Source organism: Aythya fuligula, chromosome 8, assembly GCF_009819795.1.
Source record: "Aythya fuligula isolate bAytFul2 chromosome 8, bAytFul2.pri, whole genome shotgun sequence".
NCBI lineage: Eukaryota > Metazoa > Chordata > Aves > Anseriformes > Anatidae > Aythya > Aythya fuligula.
In genome coordinates, this window is record NC_045566.1 from 1,635,176 (window position 1) to 1,655,086 (window position 19,911).

The 19,911-nt window shown below is 41.1% G+C and overlaps 1 protein-coding gene across 2 annotated transcripts in view; it reads right to left on the bottom strand.

Moving 5' to 3' along the window:
• Positions 1-992: 992 nt before the first annotated feature.
• Positions 993-19,911, bottom strand: part of MIER1 (MIER1 transcriptional regulator) — a 31,475-nt gene continuing 12,556 nt past the window's right edge. For both annotated transcript variants that reach the window (XM_032192260.1, XM_032192259.1), the window contains exons 4-13: positions 16,870-17,037; positions 14,229-14,361; positions 12,087-12,151; positions 11,687-11,759; positions 8,781-8,932; positions 8,115-8,196; positions 6,893-6,987; positions 6,264-6,391; positions 4,445-4,584; positions 993-3,734 (exon numbers count right to left, since the gene is read on the bottom strand). In XM_032192260.1, coding sequence (XP_032048151.1) covers positions 3,409-3,734; positions 4,445-4,584; positions 6,264-6,391; positions 6,893-6,987; positions 8,115-8,196; positions 8,781-8,932; positions 11,687-11,759; positions 12,087-12,151; positions 14,229-14,361; positions 16,870-17,037 — 1,362 coding nt within the window. In that variant the 3' untranslated portion in view covers positions 993-3,408. The remainder of the gene's footprint in view (positions 3,735-4,444; positions 4,585-6,263; positions 6,392-6,892; positions 6,988-8,114; positions 8,197-8,780; positions 8,933-11,686; positions 11,760-12,086; positions 12,152-14,228; positions 14,362-16,869; positions 17,038-19,911) is intronic.

A 19,911-nucleotide genomic window follows, 5' to 3' on the forward strand; every position in this document is an offset into this window, starting at 1 on the left:
GACCTTGTCCCTGCTGTATGTGGCTCTGGGGGCTGGCCCCTCACTCCCTCCAGTGGCAAGCACGGGAGGCTGGAGCTGAGCCAGGTGGGTGCACACAGCAACACCCAGCACCAGGCTGTGGCCCCAAGATGAAACTCATCAGGGGAAGGGGCCCAGAGTGTGTATGGGAGTCAAAGGCTGATGTGTTCACCTACAAGGATGGGTTTCGGCAAGTTGTGCTGACGTAGTCAGTTACTGGCACGCTCCGACAGCAGGCACGGGGCTGCAGGGCAGCCAGGAGCAGAAACTCTGCCCCCCTCTGATCCAACCACTCAGGAATTCTGTATGCAGACGGTGTGTTTAAAAAAATAGTTTAATAAGCTTTTTCAGAATTGCAGACAGGGAACAGGGATAAGACAAGGGAGTTACTAACAGTGCAAAATTACTATGTGTGACAAACTGTATAAAAACTAATTCGTAAATTCCGTGTGTCTGTGGTTGGTGGCTTTAACATCACTTTAAATAGCCTTTGGAAAGCCCAACAAGGATTTACTCAGTTGAACTGGAGCTGCTTTCAGCTCAGGCTGCAGTCACAAAGCACTCAGTGAAAGCCAGACCACCCCCGTCCAGCTGAACACAGCGTGGTAGTGCTTAAAAAACATACCCAGGTGGCACTGCAAGCTCCACCTCGTCAACGCCGGCTGGAAACTGAAAAAAGTCCAAACGTTTCTGGGCTCCAAGGTGTACTGAATGCTTTCTACACAAAATCAAAGTTACTAAACTCCTAGATTTTTAAATAGCTTTAGTAGTGCAATGACTTATCAAGTTATAGTGGCTGCGTTTTGAAGAACATGAACAAAGTATTGTATAAAACACCAGCATGAACAAACTGTAAATTATAATTAAATAGTCTTAAAGTCTAGCTGAGCATTACATAGGTGTCGATTACGGAATGTCAGGTCTCTTCTAGGTATCACCAGAAAAAAGGTAAGATTAAAAAAAACAAAGCAACATTCCTGAAAATATACACAGTGCTGTATTTCACACACAAGCCTGAGACAATTCACTTATAAACTTTCCTGTAAATTTTTGGAAGTATCTCCAACTTGCAAACAAAAACGCATAACAATCAAATTGAAAAAAGGACTCTACTGCAAAGACTTGGAAGCGCCGCACTGCCCTCCGGTTGGAAACCGTCTCAAGCCCACCTCTGAGACAAGGCTGTGATAGTTTGGGGCTCCGTTAGTGAAACGGATCACAAATCAGCAGCAACAGCTTGCTTAATCAAGTGATTAAGGCAAGGCCGTGCATTACCAATCCTTACCCACGTGCCTCTCAACATCAATTACTGCCTAAGGTCGGTAGGTGTCAACTTCGCACGACAGCTGAACCAGTCAGAACATCAGTCCAAACACTTCTGGGAACAGCAGGTGAATGCAGTCCAGGATCTAACCACGTTGATGAAGCTAATCTGGATCCAGGGAATTTGGCTCGTTAATGACCATGACGTCCAAGTACATGTAGTTGAAGAACAAAACGAAACAAAACCCTTAGCAGATTTTTTTTCAGGTTGATACATCAGTTTCAAGCCATAGGACCCTACATTTAAAACTGGAATCGTGAAGACATACATTTTAAGACCATTTAGGTAAAAACCAATTAAAAATCAACAGCACACTTGTAAGCCACAGGAGGAGAAGGAGGAGACACGATTATAAATTATACAAATGAACAATTTTTCCTATTTTTACTTCAGTAGAATGTGTAGCTGTGGCTCAAAAAAAAAAAAAAAGGTTTTAAAAACCCTCCGGTATTAAACATCTTTCTATTTCATGGATGTAAGCCCTACTTCAACGACTTTCAAATTGTGCTAGTGGGAAGGGGAGCATCGCCCCGCTCCACACACACACACAAACAATTTTAGTTTCTAGCACGTTAATCTTTAAAGAGTTACCCATACCTACTCTCACTTCTTACATACGTGACTCTCTATACAGCAAACGTATTTATGTGTATATACTGTACCGAGTATTTCTGGGTGATGTTTCTGCTCCCACTGACCTATCCATCCACGTAAGGTCCATCAGTATTCAGAAATTCAAGATCAGGCAGCAGGTTACCAGCTGCACAGCCATTTCTAACCGGTACAGCCAGAATCACTTGACCCATCTCGTGTCCTTCCTGTGCTCGGTGAAATGTAGATGATGAGAGATATACTGAAAATAGATCAATGAATAATCTAAAACCCGACCCTGGTGAGCAAGGTTTAGTAAACTTAAGCATTTGGCTGCCATGAAATTTATCTGAGCTCAAAATAAAATGAGAAAATGTAAATGAAAGCAAGAAAATTTGTGCAACGCAAGCATCATGCTTAACAAATTCTTAGCATCACTATTTGTCATAAAACAAGAAAAATAATCTTTTCAAAAATCAAATTACTTCTAACCATTCTTGATGTTAATGATTTACTGTTTGTTTTTTTTTTTTTGAGAAGAAAATAACATGTTGGTAACTGATAAGCATTCGTTTTTTTTCTAGGTCAATTGGTTTGGTTTGTCTTTTTTTTCTTTTTTTTTTTTTTCTTTTTTTCTAAGAAAGAGTTCAGCAAAATAAAATGAAGCTGACATTAGACTCAGGATATCAATTCTCTCATAAAAGTTTACCAACTGTACAAGTTAAGAAAATTATACAAGCTTTTGTTTTAAGAAAGGACAGTTCAATCAAGACATAAGTACTGTAAAAATCTTTCAAAGGCTACAAAGAAATCTGGAAAAATACAGAATGTATTTCTTTAGCCCAGATAAGAATATGGAAAGACATCATTGATGTCAACAATTTTACATATACAAACCTGACCTGGTTTAGTTATTACCTTTTAAAACTTCTATATATAAAAATAGTTGTGCTCATAACTTTCAGGATTCATAAGGGTTCCTTAGCAATGGGGTGACACGTTTTTCCTCTCTAGAACGAGTCTCTGTGCCTGCTCTGATGCGTGCCTCGGAATTCGCTATTTCATTGGAACTCCCCACAACAATCAGAAATTTAAACCAGCCCCCTGCTTCAACAAATAGGATGCTTTGTTCACTTGTACAATGCTTAAATAGTGTATATACACAGAATTAATTTTCTTTAACGTACTAGGCTGGAAGCATTTTTTCAGAGAATCACTGATTTGTCTCTCAAACATTTTGAAGCGCCTTAAGTGTTCCCAGAACTACAGCTGGCAGCTCTGAGAAACAGAATATTCTCCTACTGCTTTTCAGCACTGACAGAAACAAATAATCAGATCTTAAGAGCCAACTAGAAGGTATAAGGAAAATCTCAGCAGATTGTTTTACAGAACTGGATTTTGTAAGGTAACCCATCAACCCTGAAAATTTTAGACACCCAAAATTTACTCCAAGGAATAAAATCAGCTCTTAATATTCAGTCATCCAAAGATTCTAGTTCTTCAAGCTTCCCATGTGAGTTTGCTTCTTGGAAGAACTCTGATGAACCAGGACTCTCTTTTCCATTGCTGTTAATTCTTCTTCTTTTTAGAGGTCTTTCACTTTTTTCTTCAAAATCATTTTCATTTCTTGAAGTTGAATGAGCAAGTTTTGGGTCAATGGAAAGGTTTTCAGTTTCATACCCATTTGTATCCAGATCTGTGTGAGGTGTTTTCTTGCCACTGGTAGGTCCATTTACATGCAATCCTTCCATTTTTGCTTCATCTTTATTTGGTACCTCGCCTGGCCCGTTAGCAGACACCCCTGCGGTAGAGACATATCATAAAGAGAGTAGAAGCGTTAAGTAGAACAGGAAAAATTGTGACAGGTCAATAAAACAGCAGCCTAACTACTCCCACTGAACTAAAACACCAATACTGCTCTTTGTGTCCCCACTGTGCGATGAACAAGTGGTTTATTTGCATACAAATGACAGATATATCGTGACAGTTTATGGAAGCCCTCAGAAGCATCAGCAGCTAAGAAAATGTCCCTGAAACCCACAACAGCACAAGCTGCAGGTGGATTGCCCTCACCTGGACAGTCTCTGTAGTTTCTACTCTTTTCACAATCTGATTCAGCTCTCAGGCCCTCCCTCCATTTGCTACAGCTTTTACTTCAGCTCCTTCAGGACGGCTGCCCCTCGCTTTTGAGGTTTTAAAAACCCTGCATGGAACTGCTCACAAAGTTAGGGTTACACTACTACAGCAGCACGGGGAAGACAAGACCAGGTAAAGTGCGTTTAAAAGGAAGGTTTTACTGAGATTTATCTTCAATACATGGGTACTGGCTACATGCAAAGATGTAGCTTTTTTTTTAAAAAAAAGCATTTTTAAGTTAAAGCTGCTAACACCTTGGAAAATATTGAAAACTAAACTAGAGCTGTTTTTAGTGAGGGAAGCTGAACTTTTGGCTTGTCATCTGCGATGCTGCTGTGACTTGGCAACCCGATTTCAGGGGGACGGGGCACTCACCGTTCTGGTTACTGCTGCTGGTGGCACCGTCTTCTCTTTCCGACTGGCTGGTGCTGCTGTTGGAAGTGGTAGGAGGCGGGGACGGAGCTCTGCTGGAAGCAGCACTTTCGCTTTCATCCAGGAGGCGATCCATGTAATCTCTGCACAACACAAACAGCACACTCAGCACTGCCCTCGCTACTGAAAGGACTGATTCTGTTTGTACAAAAGGATTCACTGCGCACACTGCACGCGTGACCTATTCACGTCTTTGCATCTCTTTGAAATCCACCAACTGCTGCAAACTTGAGGGCTTTAAGATCAGCTGTGTTAACTGGCCTGCGTGCAGACAGACTGACCACAGCATTTGTTGACCCACCACTGCAGCCAGCTTGCAGAAACTCAGCCCACGCTTGTGCTACATCCCGTAAGATCACGCACAAGCAGGAACTTCAACAATGCTGCGATGCTGTGGGCTGGGTTTTCAAGGTGCTGCTCCAAGGCAGGTGCACACTACGCTCTCACAGTTTGCTGCGGCAGTGGTGGCACACTATGAAATAAGTTTTGGGTGTATACAGTCTCAAAAGGGGTAAGAGTTCAAAGCAAATGAAAAACTTCAGTTAGACAGAAGACACGTTCACATATCTGAAATCTATTACGGTCCCACAATTTAGGTCACTAATAGTAAATCTCTTCTGACAGATACAAACAAACACAGCCAGTTGGTAAAGCCCTTCTATTTAGGGCTTTAGTCTGGATTAACTCCAGAAGCAGCATACCCTCACACACGGCTATTCTGGAACTGATACTGCACTCTGAATTCCAACAGCTATCTGCAGAAGCTTTCAAGAACAGACAAGCACAATCCGTAATGACTCTTCTTCTGATAACACTATTGAACACCATATGCAAGCAACAGCAAAAGAATGAGGATATTTTAAGTGATTAACAAGAAAAAATATCTATCAATTTGGGTAAAAATGGGGAAAAAATGTGTGGGGGAGGGAGAAGAAGAGCAGACAGACTGTCCCTCACAACTGAGAAGAAAATCCAGCAGCTCTGTAACAGTCTACGTAGCAAAGGAGCCACAGATGGCAACCCTCAATGTCATACTGCTATTTCACTTTGGTGGTCCAACACACAGTTCTAAAATGTTTAGAGAAACAATAATATTTAAAAGAAGGAAGGATAGGCAAGCCAGAAGCAAATTAGGAGAAAAAAATAATTGTAAAAAAAAAACAACTTGGAGAAAGGCAGCGGAAAGAGCAAGACACAAAAATCATAGCGTTGGAATGAAGGGCAGAAGATAAGGTTGGCTCACTTGCTCAGATTTGGGGGATGAGAATAAAGAGCCATGCACAGACATTTCCCTCCTTGCCTAGCAGAGTGAACATGGGAAGAAGCTATGTACCACCAAAAAAGCCCTGGTGCAGGGCAGTGTGTTGGCCAGAATGCTTTACAGCCGATGTACTTCAAGCATCCACCACAGCATGGACCACAACATGTGACTCATGCCTCTGCACAAAACATGCATTTAAAGCAAAACAAGTGCTTAAAAAAATCACATATTTGCAGAAACGTTACATTTGTGAAGCATTTAGACAGAAAAGGCACCAAATTAAATAGGTGTTCAACACAAACTGTTGGCCTACTTCCAAACAATCGTACTTTAGCAACTGCATTATACACACCAATTTGCTTTTCTTATACCCCGTTTTTTTCCTGCCGAAACCTGGGGCTATGGAATCTCTAGATTGCCATTCCATTTCAGACTAGAGAGGTACAAAAGAAAGATTTAGATCCAGCATGTAAAAGCACATAAGAATAATGCACATCTTACGTTACACCAGGATGAAGATTGTATTTCTTCTTTCCAAATCGGGTCTGCTGCGCAAAGAAATCATAACGCTCTGATTTCTTCCACATGTAATAAAATGCTACACACTCACCAACTGATCTTGTTCGTACCTAGGAAATACGTGCCATGAAAATTTTGATGACTTCAAATAGGTTTTTTGTCAAAAAGCTACCATTTAAATCAAAATGTGTGAAATTCAAAGTCAATGCTTCTTTGTAAGACATATGAAAGAGTGGAAACTATTGACTCAAAATTTCAGAGGCCCAGAAATTAAAACGCTTTGTAGTAATACTGATGCCATCTCAAGGCGCTGCGAGCAAACCTTCAGGAGAAATATCCCTGTCTGTTTCCCCACTCTATTCAAGACCAGAATAAGACTGTAGGGCTGTAGACCCTTCCTGCATGTACGCACAGCAAGACTTCTGCACTTCCCTGAACCTAGGGTTCACAGTCACAGAGGATTCTGGACTTTGACAAAGCAGCTTGACTACCAGTGTAGTCAGAACTAGAAGAAGTAAATATATTGATTTGTGAAGGAAATTGAGCACAAGAACTTATCCACATTTCTTAAAAAACAAGAAGTAAGAACTACATTTAAAAGCAGTGTTTACCTTATTTGCCTGAATCACATGAAAATCCTTGCCATACGCTTTCAGCCCTTGTTCAAAGTTCCTGCATTCTTCTTCTGTCCAAACAGATAATTCTTCTAAAGGAATGAGATAAAGAAAACACTTAACATAAAAGCATATGGCCAGTAAAAGAGAATTTAGTGACAGAAAACATATGGCATTCAAGTTTCTTACAGCACTTTCTGACTAATGAGAACCACCTCCAGAAATTTCACGTACTGCTACAAAAATGAAAATTCTCCCTTCGAGTCAGTAGATGTTCATCCTATGGACTCAAACTAGTTCTGGGTATTTTTTTTGGAAGGAGCACGGGAAAAGGAGTGGGGAATGAGATCTTCCCCTACCCCTGTCAAGAGCCAGCAATGATAGGATGTTAATTCCAGTTAGGTGAAGTAAAACACTGTGCAGCTCACACAAAAAATGGGAAACGGGTGGGAAATCTTAGCTCCAATGAAGCCAGAATAAACCCCTAAAAACGTGCAGTCACAGTTCTAAGAACTTAATACAATTTGGCCTTATTGATTTCTCAGGTCACAAGTAAGGACTAAAACAGAGTGAGAACAAACTGATCTTGATTTGATCACCCTTGTCTTGTGATTTGCACAGTAAACTCTGGAGAAGCCAACTGTTTAAAAGAAGAACCTTTTGTTAGTTGCTTGTTACTGTGAGCACAAAGATCAATACCAAAACAGCAAATGCTTCAGGCTCCAAAAGGATCCTCAAGACCAGCATCTTTTTAGCGCTATACCTTTTCAAATAAAAGGTTTTGATGCTCGCTCTCCCTTACTTAGAACTGAGTTATCTCATTTTTTTAAGTTTGTTCCATTGACTTTAACGACTGAAGAGGTGTAGAACAAAGAATGAAATGCCAAGGAAATGCACAGTTCAGCTGCTGAGAAGTCATTTTACATGTTAACTTGTTATTAAAGTCACAAATATAAATATCAAGCTTTGTTAACAGAAGGCTGATTTACTTGCTGTCTTTGGGGCTGTAATTGTTTACACTACATCTGCTAATTTCATTCTCTCAGAGAACAAAAAGACATTCACTGAAGGCTGCATTTAAGCAAGCACTGATACGTAATGCTGACGTGCAGTCAAGCTCTAATAAAATGTCTCAGTCTGCTGACAGCAAAACCTGCTATCTGTGTGACAAATTAAAGGGAAGTTCGACAATAGGAAGCTAGCTTTGGTGTACGCTCACCTCTGGCTGCTTTCACATTAAATCTCAACCTTCGCAATGATTCTTCAGTATCAAAATTGCACTTAACCAGTTCATACAATGCCTGTGAAGATGCAAAGATGTGCATTTAAGATCCTTAATAGCACTGAATTTACGTTGTGTCATAGGAGCATACTTAGTAAATCATTAAGACCTAATTAAAGAGGATTAAAAATAAACTTTTTGAATGAACGTGTTGCAATTTACAAAAGCACACAGACATATTTCCTCCGTTCAATTTCCATTTCTCTTAATTACACAACCAGATATACACCCAGGTGAAGTATTTTAACATTTTCATCATTGCATACATTTATAAAATTCATGTTTTATTTTTGTATAAAGACTCTTATACATTTAGCTTCACGCATTCATGAAGCTTAGAAAAAATCTGTAACTGAAAGAACAGAACTCATTTATGAACGATTATTTATAAATAAAATAATGCATTGATACAAAAAGCAAGGTTAAGCCAAAGTTAACAGTTCAATATTTGTTGACAGGAAAAACAAAACACACATTGCATGTCTATTTCCAAAAGGAATATAAAGCTTTTTCAAGCCCAACTTTAATTATTGGGATTAAAATAAAATAAAGGGATAATTCATTCAGTAATACTAAACTACAAATCCCATTATTGTTATATACCTGCTCATTGTCTTTAATATGTGATCCTTCAGGAATTGCATCTAGGCCTTTCTCATCACCCGTACGCCTTGATGCTTCATTTAGGAACTCAATCACTTTATCTTCTGGTAAGAAGTCAGGATTCCACAACAGCTGGTCATCGTTTTCATACACTGAAATAACCAGAAGACAAAGAAAAGCGAGCTAAAACAACCATGCAGATGTTTATTCTCTCTTATAAAGCCAGCACCGAGGCCCACTGCTCCTCCATCACAGTTAATGCCCAGATGCCAAACATTCTGCAAAGTGACACTTTGCAAGGAAATTTCACTTGGACTTTCCTATTAATTCCTAGAAATACTTTCTAAAACAAAAACATTCAGGTGAAGAACATTTATTTTTAATACTACCAGATCTCTACTGTCTTTTCAGAGCTTTTGCATGGGCTTTCAGACCAGGGGAGCTTTCACAAACTTACGTTAATGAAAGCAGCATGAACAAAGGCCACGTCCTCTAAATTACCTCCTAGTTTTATACTGAATAGCCTACAAGCTTTGCAAGATTATAATATCAGTATAGCAAAATGAAGTAAAATTCAAGTTATTAGATAAAACAGAATCAGGAAAGCATCCTGACCTGCCTGTGGCCCGGTCTTCCCTGAAAGATAACTGTACAAAAACCAGCAAGAAAGTAATTTAAACATTGATTCCATTAGCTTGGTGAGCATCTTTAACTCTTGCTCAACAAGAGAGAGAAGGAGCAAGCCCCTGTGAAGGTACAGTGAGCACAGAAAGGGCCGGTGGAAAGGTCAGAGTGGAGGCTGGGTGCATCTCAACTTGAAAAAAATCAAATTTTACATTACAGTAAATAGAATACAAATAGAAAATAAATGCAGAATAGAAATACAAATAGGCAAAATGGTAAGAAAAATAACCAAGTGTCTTGTGAAGGAAGACACTTTCATTTGACAAATACCACACACTTTGGGAATAGCCCTCAACAGTTTTCTATGATTTTTTTTTTTCTTCCAAAGGCTAGTCCTAATCTGATGTTTGGTTGCCCATTTGAGAAAAGGATTTTAGATATCTTGGGATATAAACCCCATTAGAAGCAACAACTCTTTTCAGGAGACACCCGAGAACTGGTTCCAAGCCACCCTTCCTGATGCAAGCTCAGCACGCTGCCATGCTCACTGAGGTCTGCGTCAGGAGGTCTGAAAGCAGCTTCAGCACCTTTTGGTTTTCAGAGCTACCCTGTGATTTTCAGTCCTGAGCCTTCTGAAAACACATTGTTTAATTCTGTAGATTGTTCATAACCTGAAATTCTCTAATAGCAGCTACTTGTACTCCAGGTGTAGTCCTCAAGAGAGCCAGTTCACAGTAATTAGCTTAGCACAGCATCCACAGTTGTTGTTCCTCACACCAGCATGTCAGAAAATACTCTGAAAAGCAAGCTGGTTATTCTTAAGAGTTGTAGCATTTTTGTGCTTTTGTTTACGGGAGTGGATCCAAGAGGACCGGTCTTCTTAGAGAACAATAAAGATGGGATATGGACATAAAAGGACTAAAGACATAATTTCAGACACTTGCTTTTCAGCTCTAGATTTCATCCATATTCCATCTCGAGTCCTGTCAAAGATTTAATCTAAAACACAGCAGAAAGGAAGAGCAGGGGCAGAAGATACCAAACCCCACTGGTATACAAGACTGGAACAACCCTAGAACATTAGTGAAAATTTAACTTTCCCCCTCAACGGGTTTTGCCCGTGACGTAGGCTCTGCATTCTGCAAAGAGCTGTGTGCAGGACTATGAAAAACTGTTTTATATAGGTTACAGCAGTGCATAAAACAGCAGTATCTTTTTTATTATTGGAGGCCAGAAGCCATTTAGAGCTGAGTAAATACCAGTAAGAGCAGGTGAGTGATCCATAAAGCGTAATTTACCACACCTCAGGTAAATACATAATTCAAGCTCTATTTTTAGACAGTGGCAGGAAAAGTGTGCAAGGAGCAACCTCACAGGAAAAAGCAGGTATTTTCTCATTTACTGCTTTCCATTTTCAATGGAAGCTCCTGACTTCTCACATGATTTTACGTTACATGCTCTTCAACTTCTGTGGGTACCAAGCCCAGAGCTGACAAAACGTGTCAGCCTCACTGCCAGCCTGCTCTGTCAGCAGCACGACCGCTGCCCTTCTCAGTTTGCAGCCAGATCAGGCTACAGCACGGCTACAGCAACCTGCAGCCTGAAGCCAGACAATTGCCAGAACCTGAGTGTATTCACAGATTCTAAGAAGGCATGGAGTTTTCTGCTGGTTAGCTTAAAAACTAACTTACAGGAAAGCTGCAGTCTCCAACTGACCTGCAGCGTAAATGTAAGCCCTTAGTAATGGGCTGAATGAGCAAGAAAATCTCTCACAGCTGGGTTTAAACTGTGTCTGCTTTTCCTTAGTCAATGACACCGACAAAGCATTGACAAACGCTCTGGTTGGGAGTGGGAAAAAAAAAAGTAGAATAAGAGGTACTCAAATAATGACTGAAGAGTTGTAAAATGTGAAAATGAAAGCTGCTGGTGCCATTTTGTCTCTTTTAACATGTTAATCCAATTCCAAGAACACCATTTCTTTACTATGTTTCACATAAACATAGTATATTAGGTGAAGAGATTAACATATTCTATCTGAAAACTTCTGTAAATTACCAAATTACAAAACAAGGGCTCAATAGGCCAGCACTATAATCTTTCTTTTCCAAGTCTCAAGCTCTGATGGTGAAGCACACGAACTACAGTTTGAGACTGTGGTTCTATTTTTCCTTTGAAGGAGCTGTTATGTTTTGCCACACACATGACCTAAGTCTAATATGTCTTTTATTTTTCCCCACTAGAAACTTAAGTCAAGCAATGACAATAGTGCTGCCATGTCTCACCTTTTTCATTCTCTTTGTATTTGCAAATGCCAGCTGGAATTTCAGCTTGAAACATAGAGCCCACCATGATTTCCTGTTTAGAAATAACAGAAACAAAAAGTTAAGCAACCAGCAACCACAGCCTTGCAGGTTTTTCTACTGAAAGGAAACATGACCGTATCATTCTTTCTCTCTTAAAACTTTAATTCTTCAAAATCAAAAACGAATTGGCAAACAGCACTATAGAGAAACGTATTTCTCACTACCTGGGGAGGTCTTTAACAGTCATTACCATAAAAACATCAATATCTGTCAGGACAAAATGGAGAAAAAATGTGTGATCTACAGAGCTCAAAGTTACTAGGTAACAGATCAGCTCATTATTCACGGAACACATACTTTTTTAACAGCCCATATTTACCTTTTTCCAGTCTTCTGAGGGAATATAATCTTCATCTTCTTCGGATTCCTCTTCTATTTCGCTATCTACAAGAAATTTTCCAACATTTATTAGAGAGAAGGAGCCACGCTGGAGCCATGCTGAGCGAGGCAGCCCAGGACGTCCCAGCGAGCTCCTGTGCAAGGGTGAGGGGAGGACACGAGCCCGGCCACCCACTGCAGCCCTGCTCTGCCTCCTGGCCGCCTTATCTTACACCACAGAAGTGCAAATGGCAGTGCGAGTGACGAACCAGATGCTCTGGCACTGACTGCTTTCAAAACAACCCACCCAACATGCACATTTAGAACGGCTCAAGATACAGGGCTGACTGCAGAAAGTTAAGGCAGAAATGCATACATCCACTGATTTTGAGGCTTCCTAATAAAACTTGGCTCTCCCTCAGCCAGCTGGGAAGCGGTTGAGACGATCCACATCCAAACTGACTACAAACAGCTGCTTTCTGAAAGCGTTTGTGTGTGGACATTCAGCATCCACAGGTGGATTTCAACACCATTCTCTACAAGCTCCCAGCTCTGTTACTGCTCTTCTTTCTCCCTTACAGCAGCAGCCACTGAATTTAAGGTAAAGTACAGCACAACGTGTATGGCGAAAGACAGCATCAGCACTAAAATGATTTGTGCAGTAAATTACAATTTACACGCAGCTGAACACTGTAAAAACCCCAAAGCTTGTGCAATGCACTTGCATTATCCTAAGAAGAGTTCATTTAAGATACTTGCAATCTTCTGCATAGCTACATGCTGAGGTTTCTCGACATTTCTGGATTAAAATAAGCTACAGATTAAAAAATTGCATTAATTACGGATTAAAGAACTGCATTTCTACTATGCTATGACTATTAAGATATCAGAATGAGCCTTTTGCTTTAATTTGTGTTAGTTAAAACACAGTACAGTAGGAATTTAAACATCGACAGTGATGCCTGGTACGTATATAAAAGTCAAAGGTAAAATACCTGTTGTCCAAATGGCCCTCCTGGTAGCTCAATACTGAAAGGTTCAAATCCCACAAATCCCACTAAGTAAAATTGCCACAGAAATGGGAACTGCCTAAGGGGACAGCTATGTAACTGTAGCTCAACAGTCTCAAACAGATGCAAACCCAATTATTATTATTTTTTTAAACAAAACAAGAGAAAATACTAAGTCCACAACGCTGGCCATGGTACCAAATATGGAATTCTTGAAATAAATTCTTTTCATTGTTATCTCCTCCTTCATTACTTCAGGTTTAAAAATCCATCTGCCTTTTCCTGATTTCATTCCTTTTGTTTTATCTATCAGTGATCTTAAAGGTTTCATTTCTAGTAAATTTCAGCTTTTATTTTTATTCATTCAGACTCTCACCTTTGAAGGAGTACGTAAACTAATGCCACCTGGCCTTCTCAAGGTAATCACACACTGTGCAGCAGGTACCTAGTTGAAACAGTGCATTTTCTACTTGCAGGATTTTTAACCTATGTCCTTAGTGTGAAGTGGCAGCTGCAGCTCTGACAGCAAGGTAATACCATACTGAACAGCCAGGTGTTGCTGAACCCCTACTGAACGCTCCACAGCAATGCTGTGACTGCACAGTGTAGCAAGGCCCAGGCTGCAGGCCCCACAGAAGGGTATTTGTTAGGAAGGGCACATCCCTCATGGTGCAAGTTGGTCTCCGAAGCCATTTACTGCACCTGGACTCCACGTGCAAGGAAATTTTCCTGAAAGGCACGTCCACACAAGCCTGTTTGTGGGATCATAAACTGCACTGCCACTAGGCCAGGAGTAACATAGCAAAAGGAGTTACACTGGCTGAGAGCATGCTTTTCCAAATTGCAGAAATTCAGATTTATTTCCACAAATACAACCCTTTACGAAAACAGGATATTTAGCCTTAAACAGAGAGCCTTATCTGGGGAGAAGAGGTAGCATTCAGCTAAAAATAGGATTTTTTTGTTGCTCACTGAGTGTAATGATAATCAAGAACAGTGAAATCAAGAGAGAACACACGTTTGTAGGTATCTAGATGCATATTTCAGAAGGAGAATACTGTGTTAACGAAGCTGTTCAAAAGCAAAGGTCAATCACGGTGAGATAACTGTTCGTAGTACTGAACTGTACATACTTGTATCAAAATATTTACACCGACGGGGGCGAATTATCTCCTGTGGATCTTGAGAAGCAACAGATGGTGCTGGGTCGTCATTAGATGACTGCGTCTCATCTTCCTGACCTGATGAATCCTTTATGGTTTCCTCCTTAAAAATAAGAAAGCAAAGAGGAGACAGGTATACCTTCTGTGTGGCAAATACTACATGGTAGTATTTTATCCAAAATTGCCAATGCATGAAAACCAAACAAATACCCTTAGATATCTGCCTTCAAGTGACTGTACAGATTGTGGGCTGTTCAGACCGAACCATAACAAATGTGTAAGCACATCCGTGTTATTTGCTGACCGTGATTTTAAGCAAATCAGACTGAACACTCCGATGCTAACACACAAATCAGAAACATGAAACACAGTTAAGCATCATGTCTAGTTTTAAAATAAGTCAAGAGAATCCTTCCAGTACTCATTTAATTTCATTTAACTTTAAATTTTACTTCAGTCTTCAAAGCCCCTCCTTAGGATTTTTCAGTAGGAAGCGCAGATCTTTAATGGCTCTGCTTTTCTCAATCAAATGGAAACGTTATGTTCCATAACAATAAATGTCAATAGAGAGGTCCAACCCTACGGGAATAGTACCTTGGTAAACTTGCATGCTGCGTGTAAGCACATCGTTGAGTCACCGAAAGAACACGGATAAGAATAAGCTACTTCATTAGAAGAGAACTCACAACAACAATGGGAATTGTTACAATTAGTTAAGATGAAAAGGCTAAAAAAGTCATTATTTTCTCTGAGGCATGTTGTCTCCACCATTCATGGGCTTTCTGACTACGGGTGAGCGCTCACGCTTGCTGGCTGTGACACCCAGGCACATGGCTGTGTGCACCTTTAACAGCGAGCCCGGCGCTATCACACGTGCAGCTTAAAGCAGCTTAAAAATAGAAAGCAGCTAAGTGCAGCAGAGCTAAAAAAGCTGTCGAAAGATGTGCACTTGCAGAGAAAGCCTGAATGATTTATAAAATTATTCCACCCCCATGGCTGCATTTTACTGCCTCGCTGCTAAAAGCACTGAGCGTTGCTGGAGCTCTCCCTGGAGCCCAAGGCACCCACCAGAATGTAAGCTGTCAGCTCGTGCTCTCCAGCCCCAATGCTCCCCTCCACCCTTGGTCCTGCCCTCTGAAGGCTGGGGTAGGATATGTGAGCACGCATTTTTGATCCAGCCACAGCTCCAGGTGTGCAGTTAGGTGAAATGCTGCCTGTGGTCACTGCACCGGACTGCGGCGGGGCAGGAACACCCCTGGCTCTGCAGCACGCTGCGAGGGGTTGGTGCCCTGCAGGGGGACAGGGACAGGGGCTGCTCCTCTTGCTGCTGACATCTCAGCCATGGCAGAGACTGGGATTGGATCCATTTAAGAGAAAAGGCAGGCACTACCTCACATCAGCTAGTACCTCAACTGGAGAGCCAGCAGAGGCCCTGAGAGCACAGGATGGAAGTTGTGTCGGGAAGCAGCTGAGATACAAGGATGTAAGAACAAAGTGGGGTGCAGGAATGCTACTGGGCACAACAAAATTAAACACTTTTGTGCCCTTAATTTTGTATATTTCACGGTATGTAAATTTCTCTGCCTCTCCAGCTTCTTGAAGCTTTCCTAATGCAGTGTAACTCTGCATCGTTCTCCTTTCTGAACCATTCAACCCACAAAAAAAAAAGATCTTTCATAGCATATAACAAGGGAGCGTGCAAATCCTAAGAACTTCATTTTTGGAATCAAGTATGTCATTTCTCATCTTTCTGTCTCATTCCAGACGCTCTAAATGGGTAAGATATCAAAGAAGAAAATGTATCTTGTTTAAATCCAGATTAGGTAATTCAACTTCCATTAATGCCTGTGATTTTTTGTCACTGACAGCACAAAGAGTTTCATCTTTTAATGGAATTCAGGAAGCAACTCTGAATGCCACCAGTAATGGAGAAGTTACAGCTGTGCCTGTGACAGGACAGGATTATTACAAATACACAGGACATACACAAGTAGAAAAGACGCTTCTAAAATCAGATAACTTATTTTAAGAACACGCAGGACAGGACTTTGAAGATGCTAAATTCAAAACCATACACTCTGCAAAGATATTTGAAGCATTAGATGTAATTAACAACTTAAAACAAGCAGGGCGATTACTGCCAGGCTGACAAAATACAATTTAGATGCTGAAGTTAGAAAACTTGCGGTATCCTCCAATGCTCACAGACGCATCTTTTAATTCAACGCCATACTTCATTGCTCTGTTTCAGCAGATCAGCTTTTCATCTTGGAACAAGTACTCAGCCATACCTAGAAAGGTACCTCCAGGCACTGAACACTTCAGTTAAGCCAGGCAGTATTTCTGAAGGACAATTACAATTCCTTCTTACATGATGCTAAGTGTATAAACATACTCTAATTTGCCTCAGCAATGGTTTGGAATGATACAGATGAAATTAGGAACAATTAAGAGAAATACTGATGGGTAATTAAGAAGAAACATTAGAGTTCAGTACACAAAGCATCTGAAATCAACTGTCTTATGAACTTTTTCTGCTGGGATCTGGCACTTTGAATGGCTCTCTAGTACAGAATGGATGTATGAAAATCAGATCAGTGTAAACACTTACTTTGTTTTCACCACTACAGCCACTGTTGTCATCATTATCGACATCATCGTCATCTTCTCCCTCCTCCTCCTCCTCTTCATCATCTTCATCATCATCATCTTCTTGGAGTGGAATGGTACCTTCATAGCCATAAAGGCTAAGTAGCTCCTGGATTGGCATATCACTTTCCTGATAAATATTCAAACAAAGTTGGAGGTTTATCAGAGGTATTTCACACCCCACATCTGCTCTAGAGCCTACAGGTGTGCATTTTAAACGTAAGAGCAAAACCAGACAGCTGATGGGCAGCTATACTAGGAATGCCCACTCTAAACTGAACGGACAGTGAGAAGTTTCGGCTCCTAAGAAAAGGGTGTGGGTTTTTATGCAGCAGGACTTTTAATTTCCTAACCCTTTATAAATTTATAGTAGACTTCACATGCCACACACTCTCAAAGGGGCCACAAAGTTCATTAAAAGGGCACCAGAGGGCTGCATGCCCCATCCCCTCCCTGGTATTTGCCTACTACTACTTAACCAAACCACAAGCACTGCAGCATGGCAGGTAATGCCTGGTTCTGTATGGCAGAGAGATGCTTCTGAAACGATCCCGAGCTGTGTTCACACCTATGGAACAAGGCATGCATTGCACTGGACCCTAAAAGGTGGCTGGACATCCAACCAGTCATGCAGTGGGCATGTTTGGGGTTAGTGATGTGCCTGGAGGTGCTGTCAGTGTAGCTGACTGAAGGCTACCGAGCTAAACCATCAGCTGCAATCTGTGTCGTGCCCAGCTCCAAAATGACCTCAGAAAGGAGAGGAGCAGAGATTATCTGAAGACCCTGGTGGCCAAGCATGAGGTGTGCTCCACACATCTCCCTTTTAGTACATACACAGTACAACACACTCCTTATTGGAATATAAAATTGATGATATTCCCTTTATCACCCCAAAACTACCCAAAAAATGTGTAGTATTTTGTGCATATCTACAGAAACAAACAAAATGTGAGTCAGCAGCAACTGCTTCCCACAGACAGCTAAGATGCTGACAGTTTTGCAGGAAATACGAAGCTAGCTGCATGGCAGGGGCTTTTTCTACTCAAAAGCAGTGATTTTTGCAGTGTTTCCAAGAATTCAGCAGAATAAGGACCTGAACTCGCAGCGCCTGGCTTGAACACGGAGTTAAATCTTTGTTTGGAGAGCTGCACTACAGGGGCAGCTCCACGTGGTTCTACAACCTGAGCTTCCAATACAAAATAATGCAAAAAATGCACCTCACCTATGCTCATCTCCCCTTCCTGTGCCACGAGGAGTTGGATGCAGGTGAGGGATCGCCTGAATTCAGCATCACTGATGTCCAGGCAAGGACAGCAGTGTTTACACACACGTCTCCTCATTCACAAACACGCAGCTTTAATCCAGCTGCCTACAAAAGCAGATGTAGGTAGGAAGCAAATCTAGTAAAATGTGTGCAGATTTAGAAACCTTTCTACAGCGAATTCTGGTCTGCTCTGCAGAGATACTTCACGTGATCCAGTCAGATCTGAAGTTTGGTGACTCCCGAGCTGTTGCCAATTAATTGCATTCAGTTTATTAACACAAATGATTAATTGCCAGGCCTGCAAATTAGTCACTTCAGTGCTTATAATACCTCAGTATCTTGTATTCAGGGGCAGTATACGGAACACTTAAAAGGATTTCTCAGAGATGAAACTCTCAGAGAGCATTTTCCAATTACCTCTCTCTGAAGATCAAATGCTTTGTTTATTATTCAGCAGTGTATGCAGCTCTAAATGCTGCTTCTTGGCACGCAGTGTGAATCCTGGCTGATAATCAGTGTTAGTTACCTGCTGGCCCTGTACTTCTGCCACTGAACTCCTCCCCTAAGGGCCTTCATTGCTCAGCACACCTCTGTTTTCTGGAAGCACACTAACACTGCCTTTCACAAAATGTAAGTGCATTTAGCTCTGCTGTGTAAAACAGAAAGTAACACAGGGGTTACCCGTCCTCATCGTCTGTGTATTTTATTTTATTTTGCTTCCAAGGACTACGCCTTTCACCCACTTACTGGGCTAGGCTTTGGTTAAGCTACATCCACAGCAGACGCAGGCCATGTGGACCCAAGTCTCCCCTTCCCTCTTTGACTTCTTGGTTCCTACTTTTATCATTTTACAGAATGAACTCTCAGAAGCAGGGAAATCATGTCTTATTGGCATGGACAACATGACAGTGCTGTGATCTTAATTAAAACCTTACCGTACAGCTATCAAAAAAATCATATAATTTTCCAAACAAATGCTCTCCGGTACGTTTTCAAAAATACTGTACTTTTACAGAGCACTCCTCATTGCTATCCTATTTGTAGATACAGACTGAGAATCAGCAAGAACTTCTGCTATGATTTGTAGGTATGTGTGAATTATGCAACAGGTGGATTACTCGATGATGCTTAGGGAAGAGCTGTTGTATTTAGGATGTTTTTCCTAGACAGAGCCTTGCAATAGCCCACTGCAATTAAAAAAGCTCCGAGTGCCTGTGACTCTCAAAGGTAAAATGCTCTCGGTACCAGGATCATCATCCCTGTATTGGTTCAGGATATTGTAGAAACAGAGGTTAAAAAAAATAACATGGGTAATCAATGGCACAGAAATTTCTCTGGTGGAAGATATTTAATAAAAAGAAGTGGATTATAAACCATGCATCTGGAGTAGGGTAAGCGAGGGGGAGTGATGTAGCAGAGAACTGTTTCATAAGGAGCACAGAGAAGGTCGATATAAATGACTGCTCTCTAATTGAAGAGCTCGGGGCAGCCTCTGCAATGAACACAAAACACATCTGAAAAACACAAACACTCCTCACACTAAATGAACTGCGCAACGCTGCCACATGCCTTGTGGACACAGAGTTTACAGAGGTTAAAAATCAAATGGACAAATCCACAGGAGGGGAAAAATAACCCCGGGAGGCATGACAAGAGACAACATCTGGTTCGTATGTGCCTGAACTGCACCCTGCCAGAGGCTGGAGGAGTATTTGGGAGAGCCACTGCGTACCCCCATGC